Source organism: Nipponia nippon, unplaced genomic scaffold (assembly GCF_047370975.1).
Source record: "Nipponia nippon isolate SJK-2023a ecotype South Korea unplaced genomic scaffold, ASM4737097v1 scaffold_15, whole genome shotgun sequence".
Lineage (NCBI taxonomy): Eukaryota > Metazoa > Chordata > Aves > Pelecaniformes > Threskiornithidae > Nipponia > Nipponia nippon.
In genome coordinates this window covers 12,980,538-13,004,198 of record NW_028262331.1, presented here as the reverse complement: position 1 = coordinate 13,004,198, position 23,661 = coordinate 12,980,538, and the positions used below count along the sequence as shown (strand labels likewise).

The following is a 23,661-nucleotide window of genomic DNA, read 5'->3' as shown; positions in this document are numbered from 1 at the left end:
GAGCCTCCCCAGGGCCATTACACCTAAATGGGGTGCAGCCCCCTGTTTCGTGTATCTGCCTGAGGCTCTGGGGGGGGGGCCGTGCCCCCCATGGTGGGTGTGTTGTTCCCCCCCCCGCTCTCGGGGGCGGTGTAGGGGCTGTCCCACACCCCCGCGGCTCGGGGGGGCACGCAGGGCTCTGCCCCCGTGGCGGGGGGCTCTGGGAGCAGCCCCCCCCCCCCGTCCCCATCCCCACCCCGGCCGGGCGGGGCGGGGCGGTGCGGGGCCGGGCGGGGGCGGGCCGCGGGGCGGGCGGGGCGGCGATGCCCCTCCCGGTGCGGCGGGGCCGGCGGCGGCGCGCAGCGGGGCCGGGGCCGCTCACAGCGGCGGCGGCGGGGCCATGAAGGTGAAGAAGAGCGGCGGGGCCGGGGCCGGGGCCGGGGCGGCGGCGCGCACCGAGGAGGAGCTGGGCCGTAAGGCGCTGATCGGGCCCGACGACGTGCTGGGGCTGCAGCGAGTCACCAGCGGTGCGTACCGGGGGGCGGCTGCCCGGGCCGGGGCGGCGGCGGGACCGGTTCCCCGGGGGCAAGGAGCGGGGCTGCGGTGCCGCAGGGGGCAGGGGCCCCCCGGGTGCGGTGCCCCTGGGGTCCGGGTGCCGCCTGAGGACCAGGGAGCCCCGGATCCGAGGCTCGGGGCTGGGGATGCGGCCCCCGCTCCACCCGGGGATGCACTGGCTGCGCAGCAGCAGCCCCCCCGGCGTCGAAGGTCGGTGGCGAGATGCTCCCCGGTGCTCTCCCCATCGCCCCTCGCCCGTGTGTGTGCGCCTCCGTGCGGGGCTGGGCCAGGCTGGGCCCCTGGACCGTGCCTGCAGCGGCCGGGCTGGGGGACAGGCTGGATCCGTGGCGGGGGGCTTCGCTATAGACCCATCCTACACCCCACCAGTTTCTCTTTCCCCAGCATAGCACCGCTGGTCTTGAGAGCATTCTCAGGGGACGGCAGGCGCGGAGGGTTTGTTGTGCTTGGCAGAACAGCTCGGTCGGGACCAGGCAGCTGCCTCGGACCTGCCGGGGTGGCAGCACGCCAGGCTGGGAGAAGGCATCAGCAACGTCCGGGGGTGGCCTGCCCTGCTGCCCCCAAAAAGACCTTTTTGCACGTCCTGGGACCTTTGGGTCACCTCTCTGTGGGCAGCAGGTTGGGCAGGGGGGAGGAACGCTGGTGGGGAGGAGGGGGCTGGCCTGGGTGTCCGGCCACGCTCCCTTGCCTTGGAGCACTCTGCCATGTGGTGTTGGAGCAGGTTTCGCGTCGCAGGCCAGGGCTGTGCGGTGTGACGAGCCCCGGAGAGGAAGGATGCGGCCGTGAGTGCTGGTGCATGCAGGCAGCCCCGGGGGCCTGTGTGGGGTGAGCGGGGTGGAAGGGAGGGCAGGAGGAAAGCCCTGCGGGGGCTTGGTGTTAGCCCTCAGGAAGGGGTTACGGAGGCTCCTCTGAAAGAGGGGCTGCTGATGCTGCGGGGTCCTTGGGTCCCCTTCTCCGAGCTGAGGTGCTCTGATGGGCTGCAGCAGCGCGGTTCACTGCCCAGGCCCGTAAAGCCCTGCCTGTAGCAAGAAGAGCTGTGCAGCAGGCGCTGAAGCGTACTGCCAGCATACCCGAGGAGCAGCAGTTGGATGGTGAACCCAAGCGACGGCCACATGAAGCACTTTGCGTGCTTGCTCTATGGAAGCCCGCGTGTCCCTGCCTTTGGCGATGCTGTCTGGGGAGGCTGCAGGCACGTGGCTACGCCGCACCCTCGCTCCCGGGGTGTGCAGGCCTCCTGTGGCATCGCTCTGGCCAGTGTGGATGGTGCACGGCTCTGGGTAAGCACCCGCGCTCCCGGGGCACAAGAAGGCTGAGATGGTCACGCTGGCTTCAGAGCCAGGCTGGGAGCGGAGCTGGTTGTTGCCTGCCTCTTCCAACCATGGGGCAGCGCACTCTGGAGTACAGGGAGGATGCAAAACACATGAAAATGCTTTGCGCCCCTCCTGCTATGAGACTTGATGGTACAAGGGTAGCACGGGGGTGCAGATGGGTCATGCCAAACATGAACCAGGCACTGCAATGAGCAGTGCCTTCTCATGGGAAGCGCTTGTCTGTCCTGCTGGGTACATGGGAGCCAGCAAATGCTCTCTGCACCTGAAATCCTCGGTGTGCATTTGGGCATACAGGTATACAACACATCCACGTTGAGCATGTTGTATCTTACTACCTAGGAATATTTTGCAGCACCCCTTTTCAAGTTCGATTTTCCACGTGGTGGGTTTAACACAGAGAGCAAAGATACAAGAATATTTCTCTGATCCTTAACACATAATGATTATTTGGGTCATTCTGTGGCCTTTTTTCATTTCCGTGCACCACAGCAAGCTCTTAAAAACAGATTGTGAAAAATACCAACGTGAAACCATTCCAATCTTCTGCTCCCAGCAGAGGATGCCGCAGGGAGGAGGAAGGACCAGACTGTGGCAGAGAAGTTCATGGCTACCCCAGCCCCAACCTCTCCCTTGGAGATGCTGCATTGGGGCAGACACAACGCCCTGTTTCAGCAGTTTTGGCTTTGATGCCCAAAGTTGTGGTGCTTCAGACAGTTTGAAGTTGGTGGTGGAATGTCCTGGTGCCCTGGATGTCCTTTGTTCCAGATGGAGCATAATTCATCTTTATCCAAACTCATGGGCCAGTAACACAGTAGCTCGCACTGCCGAGGGGCTGCGGTTCAGCTCTGTGCTGCCCAGGGACCTGGGGTGGTCTGGCCACGTTTTAACGTTGCTTCAGCAAACAAAGCCCAGGATGAACCATGTTAGAGGAGGGCTTGGTACTGCAGGAACGTGTGGTTTAGAAATGCTTACACCACGAGTAGTCTGCATATTTCTGAGTGGCCTTCCAGCGTGTGCGGGGAGAGGCAGAATCCTAGCTGCTGTATGGAGTACGGCATGGATCTGGGTACAAAAGGGACTGCACAGCATGGCTGCCTGTGGCAGCAGGGCACCGTGCTCACGCCCGGGAGGGCCCTTGCAGCCCTGCATGTGCCTGTGGTGTGCTGATCTTGCAGATGCTCTTTTGGAGCCAGGATTTGCTGTTTTATGCTCGCTCTGCCTGCTGTGGAGCTCCTCAATGCTTCCTGATACACTGGGCAAATCTGCTCGCCCTTCAGCCCTGGACGAGCCGGTCTCTGTGGAGCCAAGCTGCTGCTTGTGGTTGCTACGTGCTGACCAGGCAGCACGCAGGTGGGCTGTTAGCCCTGCTCGGGTGTTTGAGTCTGGGGAGAGCCCTTACTTTTGCATCAGGGAGCACAGCTGGGCTTTCCTCTGCCAATAGGTACAGCTGATAAATGACCAGATGTTAAATGTCTCAGGCTGGGAGGGTGGAGGTGCAGGATGTGGCTCTGTGGCAAAAGCATGCTTACTGCTAACCCAGAGAAACCCGTCCGTAACCAGCCAGAAGAGCCAGCTGGGCCCTGCTCGTAATGTGCTTCTAATAAGCTTAAAGGGGAAGCTGTGCAAACTGTCCTGCATATGCTGCGTCCTTTCAATGTTAAATTCTCCAGCATCTCCGGGGCCATGACGTTTCCGGGCGCGCTAGGGTCCAGCCTGATGGATCTGGGGTGCTGCCCTGGAATAGCTGGGCCTTTTGGCTGGGCTGGCTCTGGTGCTGCTCCAGCTGGATTAGGTATAAGGCGAATGGACCATTTTCTTTGCAATTAGCAGGATTTGTTACTTGCTCACACAGCTGCAGTTACAAAAAGAGGAAAAACCTTACGACGTGATTAATTTAGGATTAGCAAAGAAGCGGGGCAGAGCTTGGTTCAAATTGCAATTAATTACCGAAGCAGCCAGAGGATCAGAGGAGTCTGTCTGCAGTTATTGGGATGTTGGTGTCTGCAAACACTGTGTCCTGCTTCGTGGAGCCAGCGGAGGAGCTGGGGCCTGTCGTCCCTGGGCACTGTCCCTTGTGTCTTTGACCACGCTGCATCTCACAGCTTCGCTGGGTCACGCTGTGCTACTCCCACGTTCACTGAAGGGCGAGGCTAATTCAAGCAGAGCTTTAATTTCTTCCTCCGTCTTTGGGGTTAGAGTCATCGGTGGTCAGCAGAAAGACGATATTGCAGCCCCCATAATGCCTTCCCCTTTTGCCACTGTGCAATAGTACCAGGCTCAGATACGTAAGGAAAGGCAAGCTTCAGCCTCTGAGACTGCCCTGATTATCGCAGCTTCAGGTGCCTCTACAGTTTGTCTGTAATACTAGGTTAAAGCTTATATTTTAAGCTTTATTCTAAAGCTTCTTTTATTTTAGCAAACCGAATGCTAAATACTCGATTACATACTTGGAAACAATTACAAAACAAAACCTAAAAATAAGGAACACACACTTAATCATTTCTGAAACTAATCTCTTCCCCAAGCTGTCATTTAGGATTTCTCTGAGACTTCTCTTAGCAGCTTTAGCTAAAGGCCGGCTTGGCAGAGGGCTGCCTCCACGGGTCGGTCAGGGCAGGCCCTTCACGGGTGACTTTCATACCAGTTTCCCTGTGGTGTTAACGGGACGCTGATGCGTGCGAATCAATCTTCAAAGCTGTTCCTGGACCACGACTTTCCTTTCCTTCCCCAATTATTTGGGAAAATGTATTGTACTAGGAGCTCTGGTTAGCCGGGGGTGTTTGTGAGGAGGTTAATAAAGCACTGTTCCGAGTTGTCCAGGGCTGTGATGTGTGAAAGCATTTTGATATGCTGATTTCTTGTCGCAGAGCAATATCCCAGAGTGGTGTCAGCTGCTCTCACCATGGCTCCTTGCCTCGGCAGCGGCACATATGTTATGAACCTTTTCAAGGCTTTGTGATAACGCGCAGCTCCAAGTGTTGTGTAGACGAAGGGGTTTTTTTGTCTCACAGTACAATATGGGCTGTTAAGATTTCCCGGGGCAGCACACATGGTGCGTGTGTAGCACAGGGTGCCGGGCTGGCAGCGGGGTGGGTTCCTCCTTCTGCCGCTGTTTGGGCGCGGGCCGTCCCTGGTGGAAATGGCAAAGGTGAGAGAAAGCTGTGGCACACGCCGGGGGAGTCAGCGGGGGCTTTGGGCAGGGCCTGGTTGCTTTGGCTTAGCTCCACGTAAGAGGAAAGTGAGCTGATTTTGTTAATGATGTTGTGCACGTGGTTTCAGACTTTGAGTGCAATCAGCAGGAACAAGGGGGCGGAGGGCTGGAAAGAGAGTTTGGATGCTTGGGGATGGGGGAAGAGCAGCTCCATCCTTCCTTAACACAGCCTGGAGGGCTGTGATCAGATTAATCGCGAAAGGGTGAAGACTGGGAAGCTCTACCTAAAAAAAAAAAAAAAAAAGAGGATGAGCAGGCTGCCACAAAGAGCAGAGCCTGGTGAGCCGTGCAGCAGGACGGGGCGCGTGGTGTGGCAAGGCCGGCTGACGGGGGGCACGGGCACCCTAGGGGCTGTGGGGACCTCTGTAAGAGCCCCAGCTCGGAGCGTGCTGGGGTGTCCCCCTCTGTGTCAGTCACAACGTTGGTCAGTAAATGTGCCGCTGCAGAAAAACTCCTGTGGGATCCTCCTGGGGTGAGATTTTTCCTCTGGGGTGTTCAGAGCAGTCTAATTACTGAGCTAGGCGGGAGGGCTGCAAGGTGCCCCCCTCCCCGTTTGCCCCCGCTGTCTTTGCTTATCCAAATCCGAGGGCTTTAGAACTGGCGTGGATCCTGGCTGGCTTAGCTTGCTTCTCTGCCTCTCTCCTTACGAGACTTGAACTGCTGAGGCAGAGGGCGGGGGAAATGGTTTAGTTTTTTCTTTAATTGAACTCCGGTTGTCTAAGCAGGAATATCAATACCACTTGGAACTTGCCCTGCCTTCCCCTTGAGGTCTCACCCTCTGTCCTGCATCCCTGCTCTGCATCTTCACGGGGTTCGTGCTATTTTTGCTCGCTTCCTCCTGAGACTCTTCAATCTGATAATCTCCTAATCTCTAGCTCCTAGCAATTAATCTGCAGTTGTCTTTGCTTTATACCTGTCATGTCTTGGGAGTTGTCTTCAAAATAGCTTCTAACCTTGTTGGCTAATGCATATTAAGAAATAGGAGCCTTCTCATTCCTCAGATTCTTGTTATTGCCTGTGTTGGGGAGAGATGTCCCTATTACAAGTAATTGCTGTTGCATCAGTTTCTTGTAAAGCATCCTCCTGTTTTACACCCATTTCAATGACCAGATTTTGAGTTCTTTCTTACCCCAGGTACACTCTGCTTTCCTTTGTGGGCTATTAAAGCCTTAAAATAGGAGCTGCCTGATCTGAGCTCAGATGCTCTGATGAGCACCACAGAAATATCTGTAATGTCTGTGAGAGGGGACATGTGCTTTCTCCTGGTTGCAGAGACGGAGAAGGGCTCCTGAAAGGAGCACACCGAGCGCTAGCCCTATTGCCCCTGAACTCCTCTGGATAAAACATGCCTGGTGGGGTAGTTGCAAAGGAAGTCTGAAAATATAGGATCGACTTTTAGCTTTCTCTGACGAGGATCAAACGCCTAATCTCTTCCATTGGATGACTGTAATAACAGGGAGAGGGCAGGAGGAGAAAGTGCCTTCATTAGCTTTCTTCTTGTATTATCTAGTGTTGTATTATCCCTCACCTTTTGTGCTCCTTTGTAACACCAGCTTGCTAAAATACATGGCTGGACACATGCACCAGGGTCCACAGTGTACCATTGTTCACAAGAGAATAGGCAGTGCCTGCCATCATTGCCTAGGCTCCTCTGCCGGTTCCTTTTGCAGTCTTGGTTGTTTCAGGGAGGGGAGGAAGGTTTCCTGGATGAGAACTGGCTCTCCTCTGGATTGGGCAGTGGAGGTGCCGCCTCAGAACTGTAAACAGGGAATGAGCCTCCACTGGTTCCGACAGCAAAGACAGAGACCTCTTAATGAGTGCCTCACTATGGATTGCTGTTTGGGATTTCTTTGGAATCACTTTTTCATACAAAGGCAACAGGAGAATTCATGAAGGAATCCATGAAGGAATCCGTTGTGGCTGGCTCAGGAAGTTCATCACCTCTGCTGCTTCCTGAGGCCACTGCAGGGTTGCTAATTGTGCTTCTAAACTCTTCAAAACCATGGTAGGACTTAAGATAGAACATGTCTCCAGCAGTGGGGAGTTGCAGATCTTTGGGCATGATAGAGAGATTATGGGAAAGAAGCTGCAGAGGCACCAGCATATAGTGAGAATACCAGGCACCAGAATAGTGAGGTGAGCGAGAAGTAGCTGCTAATACCAGGCTTGGGCAAGTTGCAAGAGTTTGCTCTTTGCTTTGAGAACAAGTTCAACTCAGTTGGTGAACTCTTTCCAGGAAGAGTTTGGGTGTGGAGGTCTGGGATATGGCAATTCACTGGGCTTTAGGAAGGAATAGGAAATGCTCCTCCATCACCTGTGTTTGCACTACTTAATGGGGGTACTTCAGGACAAAAGCCAAACTGTTGGGTTGTCTAAGGCCGTGCTGATGTGTCCATCCCTTCATCCCTTGTTCAGCGTGTGTGTGCTCTCTGTCAGCCCTGAATCGGGTGAGTACTGAAGGCTTGTTCAGGGAGATACCACGATTATTTGGTTACTAACGGGAAACAACACAACCTGCTTCAGGGGAACTGGAAGAAATGAGAAAATGTTCTGTCCTGAGAGACCAAGCCCACCTTTCTTGTAACAGTTGACTTCACTCAATGGAGGTTTGAGCTGCTTCATGTCTAACGAAAATAGACACGGATGCTGCCTCCATTCCCCAACTTGTGGTGACGGTGAATTAGGATAATGAAAGCAGATGATACATTTAAGTGCGTCACGGAAGTGTGGGCAACTGAGCCCTACAGTAGTTTAAAAATAAGTATGTATGGGATGAGATTAGCAAATCTGACAGTGCTCAGCTAAACAGAAGTATCTGCCAATTGCAAGCAGCCCATTGCGAGTAAGACCTTCCAGTGTAGCTGCGGGCTTCTGTTATGTATGGGGGAAAAAACAGCATGTGGCTACTTTGATTGATTTTTGAACAGGAATTGCAGCAAGCAAATTTAATAGAGACTGAGAGGAATATATATCCCCCTTATTTTTTTCCTGCTAGGAGACTGGGCACTGCCAGAGGAGGAAAAAAACCACTTGATTGCAGTACTCTGACAGCTAATCTTCCCAGATGTCATCCAGTTAGATACTGGCATGTAAACTTAAAAAGAAAAAAAAAAAAGGTTTAAAATATTTTCAGTGCAAAAAGACTTGGAAAATACAGTGCAGGGGTGCAAACATCAATGAGCAGGAGCCTGGTGGGGATTCTGCCTGGGGTTTACTCCTCTTGGTGGTTCTGCTTTGCGCTCCTCTCCTCCAGATGAGTCATGGACACTGTTACTGCAGCAACGCTGCTGCCAAGGAGGGGGATGAAGCTGTTGCCATGGTGCTGGATGGGCAGGAATTCTGCAGGAGGAAAAACACTTAATAATTAACTTGCAGACAAACGCGGCTTCAGACTTTGCCTGCGTGCTCTAGGGAAGGTGTCCCGGGCTCCCAGGCGACCGGCAGCCTGTTCTGGTGCAGCCCATGGCCTTCGCAGAGAGCAGCGGGGCCGAGCGTGGCCGTGGGCCGAGGGAGGCGAAGCCGGGACTGTGGGAAGCTGTGCCTGCTTCTGGCAATTTGTGTTTTGCATGCGGCTGCTTGGATCGGGGAGGTTGTGGGACGGGTTAAGGATTTGGGCTTGCTGATGAGTTAGAACCTAAAATCATCGTGTAATTGCAGGACATCTACCTGAGGACTGCTAAACAACAAGGGGTTGATTTAAATTCCATCTCTTTGGCTACTGTTAAAGACAGAAAAGAAGATTTGTGCAGTTGTTAGGCTATTTCATCTAACAGTAGGCTTGTGTTTTCTTGTGGTAGTAAAAATGTTGAGCTTTTTTCTTGTTCTTCCTGACAATGTGGGTACTGGTGATAGTTTTTCTTTGTGCTGTGTTGATAGGAAAGGGAAGCCTCCCCGCCAGATGCCAGAGATGCTCCAAACACAGTCCTGTCTCCTAAAGCCCATTCCTTTGAGCATTCACCGTCTGGTGGTGATGATGGAGAGCAGTAAAACGGTCCAGAGATTGTTTAACACCTCTGTGCCTTCTGCCAGCGAGCACTCGGACAGCTCTCCAAGTTAAGGAGATTTGCAAAGAATAAAAGGCTTCTAGGACAGTACAGGTGCTGGATGTGCAGTCCACGCTCAGCAGTGCCTAGGAGTGATCTTCCACAGTGCTGACTACAGCTTGCTTTGTCTCTCACTGCGGAGGGGCCTGATTTCTGTAATTACAGATCCCAGCATGGGAGCCTTGCTGTCTGGCTGTTGCAATGCATGGCATTTCGGATGTGCTCTTACTATACCACAGCAATCTTTTATTAACTCCTTATCTATGGGATATTCTAACCACAGCCCATAACCCTCAACCATAATGTAGGTACCCGAGGTGTTCTGCCGGTGCTGAAGTAGGGGTTGTGATGGGCAGGGATGATCTCCGAGTACACTGTAACTTGTTGTCATATATTCAGTGAATAAGCCTTAGGTGGATGGCTGTATTTGAATTTTAGAAATAGGAAAGCAGACAGAAATGTGATTAACGCAGACTAACAGCAGGAATTAGGAGCTGAGAAAGGGCTTAGAATGTATTACTCTCACCTTAGAACCTCCAAAACAGGTCTCCTACAACATGCAGATGTGTGGTTGTTCAAAAGCTAACCTGGCTTGCATATGTACAACATTTATTCAGGTTTGTCAGGATAAAGTAAGTTATTGGAGCTGCTTTCAGTCTGTGCTTACGTGTGCAGTGAAAGGGAAGCACCACTGCTCTTCCCAGAGCGGCGGCGGCTACCCAGGCCAGGGAGCTGTCTCAGGGCACAGTGAGGCTGAAGCCAGGAACGATGACTTTCTCCCGAAGATGCCCTCTCTGGTGGAAGCAGGGAAGGGCTCTGTTCCCAGACTTTTCCTAGTACAGGGAAAGGCTTTGACACCATTTTCAGTGCTGAGGAAAGAAAGTCCTTGCATGGGACAAGCGTCGGTGGAGAGAAGAGGCCACCCTTTGTCTGCAGAGGGCTGGAGGCAGGGGCGGTGGCCCAAGGCAGGACACTCCTGTTCCAGTTAAGTGCAGTCGGCTTAGCGCTCGCAAAGCTGCTTAGCACTTGCGTGTTGCCAGAGGGCAGTTTTTAAAACAGGCAAAGCCTCTTACACTGAAAAGGGTAGGATTTGATGGAGGTGCTGACTATTCTCAATACCCAGAGGGGAAATGGGTGCAGAAGATACTGGCACAGGGCTGGAAAAGGGTGATGACCTCCGAGTGCTGGGGTGAGAAGCCTTTTCCCTGCCTTGTCCAAGCAGGGCAGTGTGAGCGTTCAGAGCTGGGGCTGTCTTCATAGACATCGGTTTTGGATTAAAAACAGGGTAGCAGTGGAGATGCATTTGGGCTGCTTTCACTGCTGGTGGTGACCTGCAAAGAACAGCCAGCCATACCCGGTAATTCTGGGCAGCCTTCATTTAAATTTGCTTTCCTCTGCAGATTATTTGTGCACTCCAGAGGAAAATGTTTACAAGATAGACTTCACCAGGTTCAAAATCCGGGACATGGAATCTGGCACAGTCTTGTTTGAAATCACCAAACCAGCAGCATCAGGTGAGTGCACACACAAAATAGTTTTCACAAACAAACAAATGCTGGTATCTGCTTGCTTTTCCCTTTTCCCACTCCTTTTACTTGATGCATTTCCCCAAAATAGGAGATGCTCTCAATTGCAAGAGCTGGAGTCCCAGCTTGCAGCAGAAATACGGTTCAGGTGTCCCTTTGCACCCACCCAGTGAACAAAACTTGTTGCTGCTGGGTTCTTGTGATTGCCATCTGTGGCGAGAAAGGACAGATGGGTGTTGTAAACAGAGCCCAGGAGGAGGAGGTCACCATGTGTTCGTTTCTCAGCTGCTCATCAGCTAGAGTCCCCCTGTACATAGTTTAGCTGTTAGTCTAACACCTTTCACTCAGGAGCCAGGAAAATGGTGTTTCCAAAAGGGAGAAACTTTGTCAATCGTGCAGATTAGACAAACTGAAAATTTGCATTTTTTTCTTCATAATTTTTAGGGGTTACTTGTAACCATCACAGTGTTACCAGTGGTAATAAAAACCCAGGCCAACTGTTCTTTTCCTGATCAAGCGCTCCTTTAACTCTTCCCCATCTCCCTGCAGGTGAGAGGAAGTTTTCTGTAGCTTAGAGAGAGCAAACCAGACATGCTGCAGTGAAATGCAGTCCTGAATCGGAGGTAGGGCAGTAAGTCACTTCAGAAGATAAGTATATCAAACCGAAGGGCCATCTTGCGATGCTCTGTCTGAGGGACCAGTAGTGGATGCCTTAGAGAGGGTAGGAAGAGGGTAAGCACATCATCAGGTGATCTCAGAATAGTTTCCTGGCTTATAGGACTCAATACTGTATGCTTGCAAGTATTTTTCACTGGGTTTCTGTTTCTCAGACGACAGTGACAGAGCTTTACTTTGCGCTTTTCCAGAACGTGAACACAATGACAAGAAGGACATTGACCCCAATGCTGGACGGTTTGTACGCTACCAGTTTACCCCAGCTTTTCTTAGACTTCGGCAAGTGGGAGCCACGTAAGTAATTGCTCCTGTGCTACTTTTTCTAGTAGAGGAAACAACTGAAATCTTATAAAAAGTGGGTCCTGCTTGTTGACCCTGTCAGGAAGTTGATTTAATAGGGATCTTTTGTTATTACGAGGATCCCCAAACATCTTTGGATGCCTTGCTTTCTCCATCCCTTTAGCTTGTTTATTTACCTCAGGAATAGGCATGGGGTTGAAGAGATTAATGCTAAAAGGGGCAAAATAAGATGGGCAGACCATCCAGGTATTCCAACTTTTTTTCTGCACATTATAGTTTGTTTGTCGGAGGCTCTGCCAGCTTCGGAAGATGTGTCTGCAGCCTTCCACATTGCATCCCCCCAAGCATTAATCCATAGACGCACGGGAAACGGTGACGGAATGTTTGACGCTTTAAGTACCGGAATGCTCCTTGACGTGTCTGGCAGTACTGCTTGCATCCGTCCATAAGCCACACCAAAACGTGACACCTAAAGTATCTTTCTGTAAAGCTTTAGGCCACAGTTATTGCTACTGTAATACAGGTGACAGAGTGTGTTGTTTCCTTAGTAAAAGTTAGTAGTGATTACTACTAACTACACTATTACCACTAATTTACTGCTAACTCTACTACTCACTCTAGTGAGTGATCTAGTGAAGTGCCTAGCCAGTATAGTTGGAGGGATCTTTTCTTCACTGAACATCAGTTTAAATTTGTAAAATTGTCTTGCATGTCTTTTTTTTTCTTGAGTAAAAAGAATCAAAATCTAGTATAATCTGTGATTCGTAATGCTATGTTGTGGCCCTGTAGCATGCTTTAAGAAAAAGAGGAAACGATAATTTGGTTTGCAACATTGCTTTAGATTTTTGGCTTTTTTTAGAAGAGCTCTCTTCTACCTTTCAGCAACGGTTGGAAAATCTTACTTAAGGAAGAAAGCTCATTTCAATCTTGTCCTTCTCTTTCAGGGTGGAATTCACAGTAGGGGACAAACCCATTAATAACTTCCGCATGATCGAGAGGCACTACTTCCGGGATCAACTGCTTAAGAGTTTTGATTTTGAATTTGGGTTCTGCATCCCCAGCAGTAAAAATACCTGTGAGCACATCTATGAATTCCCACAGCTCTCTGAGGATCTCAGTAAGTGCTCTTTAATTACCGGGTTGCCGCATAGTGATGTTAATCTAAGGTGTTCTGAGGAAGCCCCTTCTTAAGAGCCGTCTGTAGAAAGTGGGTAGGGTAGAATACTTCCAGGGAGTTTTGTGTCTGTGTTAGTACAGGTTTCGTTTTCTAGTAGCGTGTATCTTGTCACCCGCCAGACAGTTGGGTTGTGGTTTTTTTTAATTCATAAAAGGGAAGCTTCAGTGTCCAGGAGAAAGAAGATAATTGTGTTATAAACCAACGAAAAAAATAGATTTAAAAAGAAGTCCAATAAAAGGGTGATTTAAATGTTATGTTTGATGTGCTATAGTGATAGCTTGAGAGGCTTTAGTATGAACATAACTTTACTTTCTCTTCTCTCTCCCAAGACACAGTAGCATCAGTACTAAATCTATGGGACCGTATATTTTTTAAAACCCCTAATCATGTACGTCAGAACTAATATTACAGTCTCTGGAAAACACAGTGATGCACTGCTGCGTATTTATTGTCACACCAGAACAAATTTCTTTTGAGTTCACTGTTTTATCAGTTTTTTTAAAACAAAACAAAAAAAAAGGCCCAAACTCTAGTGTGATGCTGTTTTGAGGTTAGGTGGAACACTTACACTTTGTATGGTGCCTTAAAATACTTGGATTATGTGTGAGTTCTTTAAAAGATCCTGCCAACGAACGGTTTGGGTAGGTTCCTGTTTTGGTTTTGGTTTTTCACTTGAGAGTTTGCTGCTGTCTGAGCGATGCTATTAAACGTAACTGAAACCCAGTGCAGAGCGTTGCCTCAGCAGGGCTGCTAGGCAGCACCATTGGTTTTTTTTTTTTTTTTTCTTTTTTCCCCCTGCAGTTCGGGAGATGATCCTTCATCCATATGAGACACAGTCGGACAGTTTCTACTTTGTGGACAACAAGCTCGTGATGCACAACAAGGCAGATTATTCATACAGTGGAGGACCTTGAGCACAGGACGGACAGCCAACCTGCGCTGGCCCTCCCCTTCCTATTGAAGCCGTCAGGGATACCAACACCTTCAGTTCAGTTGCCTGCAGCGTCAACTGGACAAGGATCCACAAACCAAGGACTCTCTGCCACAGTAGGAGTTTCATGACTAAATTTGACAGTCTCATCTTTTTTGAGCTTTGAAGCAGACCTAGTTCTTCAGAACTTTAAGCAGTTCTACAATGCTAAATGATCTTTGGATACCACTTCCCTAAGTTCTTGAAGTGTCTGCTTTGAAAATGGCCTTGTGGGACCTGGGGGATTTTGCCCTAATTCTGCCGATTTGTGTTCTTGCCCTCAAGTATCTTTCAGGACATGATTGCTTTCTCAAAGAATGTAGTCTGAGAAACCACGTGAGTGGATGGATGCAAACGCAGAGGGGTTTTTATTTGTTTCTCTTTGTGAATGCCACAAAGGCATGGCCAATTTAACGTGTACATCCAGCTGAAAACGTCGAGCATAACATCTTAAAAAAGCAAGTTTCATCTTTAGGTTAGTTCTCTAAAGAAGTATCTCATCCTTTAGTTTTGTTCCTTCTATGTAATATTCTGTTTAAGCGTGCAATGAAGACCAGCAGTTCAGTGACAGAGCTGTTTTTAATCAGGTACTGTCCTTTTACATTTCAGATGAAGGCAAAATAGCATTGAGGGCCTATGAACCTCCATAAGCATTTTCCACTAATTTCAGTTTTTGCAAACTGATTGCAGAATATCAGGAAAAATTGAAGGATTTTAGCTTTATTTAACATTTTTACATAGCTAACATCCAGCCTATTCATGCTGTATGTTTTCCATGTCTATTTGCTTTCATCTCTGCTCAATACTAAGATAAGGGCTTCAGCACTGCTTGTTAGAGCAACACTTTCATTTGTCTAGGGCAGTTGGAGAGTGTGGAATTTCTAATTTTCCATTTGTATCTGAATTTGAAGAATGTTATGACAGTGTTTTCCCTTTGTTAAAAATGTTTCATGGCAGATATTAATACAGATGAAACAGTAAGTCTAATAATGTAGGACTTTAAGGCACTGCAAAAATTTAGCAAAAGCTCACTCTTCAGACTCTGTAAGAAGTTTAAAACCAATTTTGCCCAAGTTTCTGAGCATGTGCTTCTTAGAAAGACAGAAGTGCAAAGAAGTAGCAACATCAAAAGAGCAAATTAGTGTATGCAAAACAAAACCTGCGAAGGCAGTGTGGGGTAGCCTCTTGTCATGAAACCCTTACTCTGAAGGTCAGTTCGCTGACACTTTAAAAGGCAGTGGCAGTTTGTAGATATTTCTATAAATACTTGATGTCTCCATGTCTAATTCTGTGAGTTTAAAAGTGGAACATTATATGTTAGCCTCAGATAGGTGTGATTGTAATAATTTTTATAAAATACCATTTCCAGTCATGATTAACATCTTTCTAGTCACAGCCTAAGTCAAACAGAACTACAAATGGTTCCCAATCTAGCCATCTGCCTAAGAACAGGGAGGCTTCTGTGCTCTTATTAGTGTTGTGATCACTATGAAATGTGTTACCATTTGTATTTGGCTTGGCTTTCTTTACTTCTAAAGAAAATGCAGTGAGTTTAGGTTACAGCACAGAATTCTTTATTAAGATCGATAGCTAAGAAAGTACGTAAAGTTCACTGATTTTACACAACTAATGTCCTGTAGTAATTATCACAATGAGACTTGTATTTATCACTAGTTTTGTCTGTAATGTATTAAATCATACAGTTAGCCTATGGCTGACTTATCTGTTTGAGAGTTACGAAGAATTTCCTCATTATTTGTACAATGCTTTGAGCTACTGATCATTAAGTTTTATAGCACAATAATTACTAAAGGTGAAAATAGTTTCAAAAAGTCTAGGTGTCCACCCCCCCCCCCCGTTTTTTTTTAATCAGGGCTATTAAACTATCTATATATTAAATGACATTTTGCAAGTTTAAGTATTTATGAATTTTGTTCCAGCTGTTGAAGGTGAAAATATACCAATTTGAAGACAGAAGAGAGTGTGTGTGTTTATAACTAGCACCCTACACAGGTTTTTTGGGGGTATCTTTCAACTCTCACCTGCTATTCATAATAATCACTTCTGTGCACAAGATTTTTAAAAAACTTCTAGTGAGGGTGCTTGCCCAGACTTGCCAGTCATACCTTTCAAACAGATGGATGGTTCAAACAGAAATACACATCTCGGTATGTTTTGGTGAGAGCACTTGTACTTTGGGACAAACTCTTGTCAGCCCTGGGTTGTGGTACTGAGTACCCTCTCTGTATAGCGTATCATCGTCTGCTGATCTGAAAGAGTCATGTTCTGCTCCTTTTTTATGCTACCTCCTTTTCAGAATTGGGACTTCAAAAGCAAAAGTAATTCCATAAAAATATTACTGTACTCAACGAAAACTTGAGTGGTAGACATGCCCCTTTAAAAACGAACCCAGAGGAAGTTACCTTTTCCCAATAGTGCACTATGTCGTTGAGTGGACGTTCCCACGCTCTGCATTTTATGGTAGGTTTGAGGTTGAAGAGGATGAACTATCTGCTCCCGATCTCCTGAATTCTGCTAACTGGTCTGATGATTGAGATTCTATGGGTAATAATTTCAAGCTGGCAGAAAATTTAGAGTGAATCATATAGGCGATATTTTATTGAGTGAATTTGTTGTCTTCTATTATTAGGAATACTTTAAAACAGAGACAAATATTGGACATTTTTAATAAAATAAATTTCAACCTATTTTAGCTTTAGCTTTTTAGTTTGAGGAATTTTACTTTTTTTAAAAGTCCTCACAGTTTGCTACAAATAACAAGTTCTGATTCTTAAACCAAGGCAAATAACAAAACTTTCTGTGTGAAATGTAATGAAGGTGCTTTTTTCTGTATTCCAGTGTTAACAGTTATCGCTGTTTTCTCTCTCTCTCTCTCTCTCTCTCTCATTTGGAAACGCTTTGTTAGCATTTCTTTAAGGTCATCTACATCCACAGCGTTTACAACCAGGTGGGAATCACTGGCCAAGGGAGAGGTTCCGTTCCTTTTCTACCTGTTCATGCAGCAGTATAATGCATAGTGTTGACACAAGACATTATATTGTTGCACATAACCAGCACTAGAAGAGTGTTTCTTCAGAAACTTTTGCAGTACGGTTGCTGTTCTAATGCCACTTCTGTCCTTGTTTTGCATTAAAACTACGTGCAAAATTTAATGTTAAAGACTGTGCTTAGTACAGCACTGAACAACTTCAGCTTTTACCTGAAAGGGAGCCGAGAGCTCTCCGGTCAGTTGTAAAATGAAACCCACATTTTTTTCCCTTAAATTGGCAGCTGATTCCTATTATAAACCAGTTGAAAATCAAATTTTAACAGCATTGTTCACAGAAAAATTTGTTAGTCTCCTTGGCTAGTTATTATTTTTATATTAATCATTATTGGGTTTACTTTGGAAGTTCATCTACAAAGTCACCAAATATTGGCTCTGGAAAAAGAATTCTTGTATTTGTCTTTGGTCTCATTTAAAAAAATTATTTTAATTAGCACTACAGCTCTGTTTTAACAAGCCAGTCTGGAAATTCAGGATCTGACTTTCTGAAAGTGAAAGAAAACATCTAAGAGCTAACCCAGATTATGTGCTAATAATGACAAGCTGTTTCCTGTCATAAAACAGGATTATATGTGTATTTCATGGAGTGAATTAATCTTGGAAAAAGAAACTAAGTCTCTGTGAGTGCTAATAGTGACATAATTTTTCTGAGAGACAAGGCAGTTGTAACTCAACAGATTCTTTCACTTTCTTAGTCTTGGATTCCTTTAAACTTCAGGTATTTTTTAAAGAAAAGCAACAGTAATACCTTTGTGGTCAGCTGCCATGCTGCATGTTCTGATAGTTCACAGACTTCAGTGGCAGGAAAGAGAACAATTTATTTTTAAAATTAACACATCAAGCATAAGTATGGTTTAAATGCTAGAAACTTTGTTCTCGGATCAGTGACAAAAGCCAAAATTGTTTCTGTGAATGTATCCTTTATGTGGTGACATTTATGAAATAACTGAATACTCCACTCTCCCTGACTTGGAAGAATTTATTTTTTTTTAAATGTAGAAAGTCTCTTCAGGTTTGAAAGCAAGGTGTTGGGGTTTAGTTCTTGCTCATAATCTCTCTCTACATCTTGTTGAGCAGGTCAGTAAGACAGCTCTATTTGCCACCTCTGTCCTCCGATTCAGTTTCATTTCAAAAACTTGTGTAGAGTGTCAAAGCAGTGGCTGCGTGTGAAACATTGCAGGCTACCAAGTTCCAAATTCCTTCATTTTGAGCAAACAGACTCTTAAAGTATAGTGAGAGAGAGTGCTATGTGTTGACCCATAAAAACTAAATTCCAATCTTCTTGACAAAAATTAAAGGGAACTCTTATTCATGCAAAGATTATTTGGGGGCTATTTAAGGTAAGAAAATGCTAAGATCCAACTCTCGTACTTAATAAGTATTATAAAAAATGTTCTCTTAATTATTTGTAACCTGAAAAAAATCTGGTTAACAGCTCAATTTTAATTAGATCTGGTTGGGAATGAAACTGTAGGGATTATTGCTGTCCCTTGGCGGGGCTGGGGGGAGAGCATCTAGAACTGTATGTATTGCACAAGAGCTGGACAGGTTTACGTGCTGTGACGCTAACGGGAAAAGTTATCATCTCTGGGAAAAAATGAGGGAGAGGGACAAGGACAGGAAAAGAGTTAATTTCAGCTAATTTGAACCAAGCGCTTTAAGGCCATGGTAAGTGTAAATGCTTTTTCTCTTGAGTTTGAGATAGCTGGTAGCTTCTGTTAGCAGCTCTTTTCTGTACCCCCAGCATAAGCACTACCTAAGTTTATACAAATGTGTCAGTATTAATCAGATATTAAATCACATTGACAGTTCATATCATTTCCTAAACATGGAAATATATTTGAAGAGCGTGATACTCTAGGCCTCAAGTTGCAGCTCAGTTGTTTTCTAAATCACAGGACAGTCTGACTAAGCGGGTGAACTGGTGTGTTTGTGTATCTGTTCACAGGCTGTAGTTAACTGCCTCCCTAGGATCACTGTGTTAACGCCTACTGTGAAGTCTGCTTGTACCTTAATGCTATGCTGTTTGAGAAAACCTGTTTGAATGTGACATTGACTTTTTTGCATAGAATCAGAATTGTCTGTATTAAAATGTATTTATAAAAAAATATATTTTTTGTGGAAGGAAAGTAGGATTCTAGTTAATATACCATTGGGAAAATGTTAGAAACATTTTTACTAAGTTCATTTATAATTCTTTGTATCTTGTTAGCTACCTGATTTGTTTCCTGTGAGAAGATCCACTGTGGCCCGTTCAGTGGCATTGCAATGCACTGTCATGCAGAGAATCTGGTTTTCAGAAAACTGGGAGTCTTTTGTTTCCTATTGGGACAGTAGGAAACTGAGTAGGTTGCCAGGAGAAAAAGGAACCTTGGCACCGAATCCGCTTCTGTGGCTTTGGCTTCAGTAACTAGTCTGTTTGACTTGTTTGCAGATAGATAAGTAGCGAGAGCAAAGATTGAGACTTCAGGATAAAGAAAATGAGATGCTACAATTTAGTCTTCCTGTAGGAGAAGGAGAGTACTAAAATTAATTTACACAAGGAGTCAATAGGGAGTACACTTGCTTAAAATTATTTAATATTGGCAGCTTAGTCATAAATGTGCATACTAGGGAATATGCTTAACTTTTTCCATTACCTCGGAAAACGGTTAAAAAACATGTCACTTTCATTAGGAAGTGTTTCTTCTCCTGTAACAAATTGCAAAATGTAAAACATAAAACTAAATAAATTATTGATCCTAGAAATGGGGGTGATTGTCTATTTTACTTAAACATTTATATTAGCACATAAAAACATTTACATTTTCATTTCAGATGTCTTCCATCAATATTTGAACTCCAGTTTTGTGCAAATTTATGTAACGCTTCACTTTCTGATGATTATAAACTAACCAATGCACATGTAAAAACGCTTCAGTGGTTTGCGTAGTTACACGAGTAAAACGATTAAATTAAAAGTGTTTCAACAGGATTCAGCTTTCTGACCGGTGAAAGTATCTTGGGGCACAATTAAAATAATTTATTTTCAAGGTATATTAACGGAACTTAGTTGTTCCACAGATCACAGTTATGCACCAGGTTGCGCTTTTGAAAAATCTGCCGGCTGGACTCTGGAGAATCAATTTTTAAGATTAATATGACACCTACAATTGCCGTCTCTGCCACATTGACTAAAACTGAAACATCTGCTCAGGCTGAAGTGAGTTGTATTGGAGTAATTCCATCTTGATGTTTTTGATATTTTAGTCAAAAATTCCTGGGAATATCCCTGTATTTCTCTGTGAAGCAACTGTCGTGGTTTAACCCCAGCCAGCAACTAAGCACCATGCAGCCACTCACTCGCTCCCCCGTGGTGGGATGGGGGAGAGAATCGGAAGAGTAAAAGTGAGAAAACTCGTGGGCTGAGATAAAGACAGTTTAATAGGGAAAGCAAAAGCCGCGCATGCAAGCAAAGCAAACCAAGGAATTCATTCCCTCCTTCCCATCGGCAGGCAGGTGCTCAGCCATCCCTAGGAAAGCAGGGCTCCATCACGCCTAGCGGTGACTTGGGAAGACAAACGCCATCGCTCCGAACGTCCCTCCCTTCCTCCTTCTTCCCCCAGCTCTACCTGCCGAGCATGGCGTCCTGTGGTGGGGGACAGCCCTTTGGGCAGCTGGGGGCAGCTGTCCCGGCCCTGTCCCCTCCCAGCGCCTTGTGCCCCCAGCCTGCTCGCTGCTGGGGTGGGGGGAGAGGCAGAAAAGGCCTTGACTCTGTGTCAGCACTGCTCAGCAGTGGAGAAAACATCCCTGTGTTATCAACACCGTTTCCAGCACAAATCCAAAACACAGCTCCATACCAGCTATGGGGAAGAAAATCAACTCTATCCCAGCCAAAACCAGCACACTGACCTACTCGCAGAGGAAAAGAAGTATAATGGTTTTGTTTGAAAATATCTGCTGTAACTCACTTTGATTCCTCAGAATTACTGGGGCTGCCTTAGTAACGCAGTATCCAGCAGAACAATCATTGTGTCCTGGAGCTTGCAGAAGAAATTTATTAATACAAGGCTTTAACTTTTGGACTATTACTTGGAGCTGCAGGAAATGCCTGCGCGGAGTTCTGCAATAAGGTGATGACCTGAGCACAGGTTTGTAATGCGACTACCGCTCAGCTATCACTCACCAGAAACCTGCAATGAAGATATACTCAAAGCTTATACTCAAAGCTTATACTCAGTTCTCTTACAGGCTCTTCTAAGTCAGAGGACAGCTTCTGGTTTTGCCTGTACAGGTTCTCTGTGGTTAGATGCTCTCTCCTGATTAAGCTTACTCTCGGAATTACCCAAACAACTAGAAGCACCAGGTCTATTTTCTTAGAATTCTTGAAAGGACTAGATGCTGATTTCACTGAATACCTAAGCAGGAGAGATAGTAAAATCAGTACTAATAACTCTAATAAGGCAGGTTAAACATCCTCTCTGATTTTGATGCTCAAGGATAATTACCTGGACTGGTTGAAAAACTTCTGAAGTTGAAGAGAACCTTTAAAAAAAAAAAAAAAATCCAAATTTTATTCAAGTGAAAATTTCCCGTGTTGAATGTCTGCCAAAAATATACTGCATTCCCAATGCTGCTTCATTTTTTTCCTTAGCTAGTATGTCAGTCTCATTTATTAATAAATACGCCTAATCATCCTGGAGATGTTCTGTACCTCTCCTCGCATTCTTATTTCTTACGGCATTTGTCAGCTGCTTAGCTATTGTGGCAAATCTTACGTGTTTGCACCATGCTTCTAGTTCTTTTGTCATTGTTCAAGGGCATTCATCTATCTGTGACATTCCCTGAACATTTCTTAACTGCAGTAAGAACAATTCTCAGGGTTATACTATTCCAAGTTTCCCAGCGTATACCTTTAAGACAATGTGTCTTATTTTTAAATAAAATTTTAGAGATTACAGAAGTCTGTCATTGCATGCTAGGATAAAACAAAGGTATTTTATTCTACCTATTTAAGTCCACAAAAAGGAGTAATTGCTTTACAGAGATAATTTTTTTTTCCTTAACCAGTGCTGTACAAGAACTTAAAATAGGAGGTGAAATCATGCTGGATAATGTATTTTAATTAAAACTACAAAGAGAATTTAGGTAGGTAGGGCATAATTGCACTTGGATGATTCCCAGCCATTATTTTGAAAACTGACATGGGACCTTAAATAACAAAGGCCTGTTTTATTTAATAATAATTTAATTATTCTAGTAGAGGGCGTAAACCATGTTAATGAAGCTTGCATATGGAAGTAATTTGTAGCAAGAAAGAAAAGCAGGCAGGGAAGTTGCAAACAGCAATCTAGAAAACACAGCATGAAACTTACCAACGGAAGTTAACACATGGGGGAGAGAAGAGCTCCGAACACTTGCGGTTCTTCCGTTCCTGCTGAACGGCAGAATGAATCAGAAGAGGGGAAGAGCAAACTGGATATTTTATAATCTCTATAGTTTAGCTATAAAGAGTAAAAAATTATTCCAGATGATGAATTATTGGGATATGCTGGTTTTACCACATTTACTGGAACAGTTATGCACACAGTTGTACTTCTTGTATTTGCTTGACTATGGAAGCGTATGCAGCTTTTGCCTTTTCAGTAAAGGCAAGACAAAAGCTGGAGTAGCAAAGCCTGGGCAAAGGGAAACCTCTGGCAGTTATAGGTAAAGCTCTCAGTGAAATATCAAACTGTTACGTTCATGTACCACTTGCCAGTCCCGTGTATGCTGTAAAGTGTATTTCCTCGCGCATGCAGCCAAGCAAAGAGACGGGCGTACTAAGCATCCTTTGAGCATGTGTACACAGACCCTGTTTCAGCTATGAAAGGTGTCTTCACTACATGCACCAGACCTGAAAGCTAGAAATATCTAGAACCTATTTTAGTAAAAAAAAAACCCACACCAAACCCAAAACATTTTCTTTATGAATGATGTTGTGAAAGGTACGGCGTACCACAGTTATGTGAATGTTACTCTGTTTACTGGCATTCAACTAGTTCTGAAAACCATGTTTTTATTTCCCAAATGCATACCTTACCACCCATATATATAATTAAGCACCTAATTAAACCTGCTGACTGTTTTGATGTCTGTGCAGTTTCGTAAGTCAGGAGAACAGAGGGCACACTACGTCCCCTAAAATTAAAGCGTGCACGGAGACCTGATTATAAGTTCACAGGAAACAAAACTTTCTGCCCCAGACATGCCAGGTCCCTTCAGCAGGGAGATGTCATGTGCCATTCAAAGACGTTCCCCCGCTGGCGTTCATCAGCTGGCATTTGTCACAAACCAAATTTGCAAGGGCGGCCCGGAAGCGTCCTCTGCAGCCAATGCACGCGCACGCTTCCCGCGGCCGTCTGGCAAGAGGCGCTTGCAGGAAACACGGGCACGAGTGTCACCACCTAGATAACTTTAAAGACTATTATTTCAGCTAACATTTGTATTTCTTTAAGATAAGTTAAAATGAGAAAGATAATTTCCAGCCAAAGCAAAACTTTGCAGTAAAAGCATTGCATTTATTTCCTTGGATTAACTGGATACATGGTACAAAATATTTTTCTGTGTGGTTTTTTTTTGTTTGTTTTGGTTTGTTTTTTTTTTTTAATGTTCTAAAGTCATGGAGTTAAAGGTAAGTATACTAAATGCCTTAAGTAATCATTTAAGCCTGGTGCCTCAGACAGGCACAAACATGCTAAGCTTATTCATGTGGTTGAAATTAAGTTCTTCAGTAGCTGCTTGATGAGTGAGATCTTAAATTCTTTGTTCATCTAAATCATGTAAATTCT

The 23,661-nt window shown here is 45.7% G+C and overlaps 1 protein-coding gene across 1 annotated transcript; it reads left to right on the top strand.

Moving 5' to 3' along the window:
* Positions 1 to 333: 333 nt before the first annotated feature.
* On the top strand, positions 334 to 19,600 carry UNC119 (unc-119 lipid binding chaperone). Its single transcript, XM_087752052.1, has 5 exons — positions 334 to 506; positions 10,538 to 10,651; positions 11,530 to 11,632; positions 12,583 to 12,755; positions 13,617 to 19,600. The coding sequence occupies exons 1-5, from the start codon at positions 380 to 382 to the stop codon at positions 13,727 to 13,729; spliced, it is 630 nt and encodes a 209-aa protein (XP_087608178.1). The 5' UTR covers positions 334 to 379; the 3' UTR covers positions 13,730 to 19,600.
* The last annotated feature ends 4,061 nt before the right edge of the window (positions 19,601 to 23,661 follow it).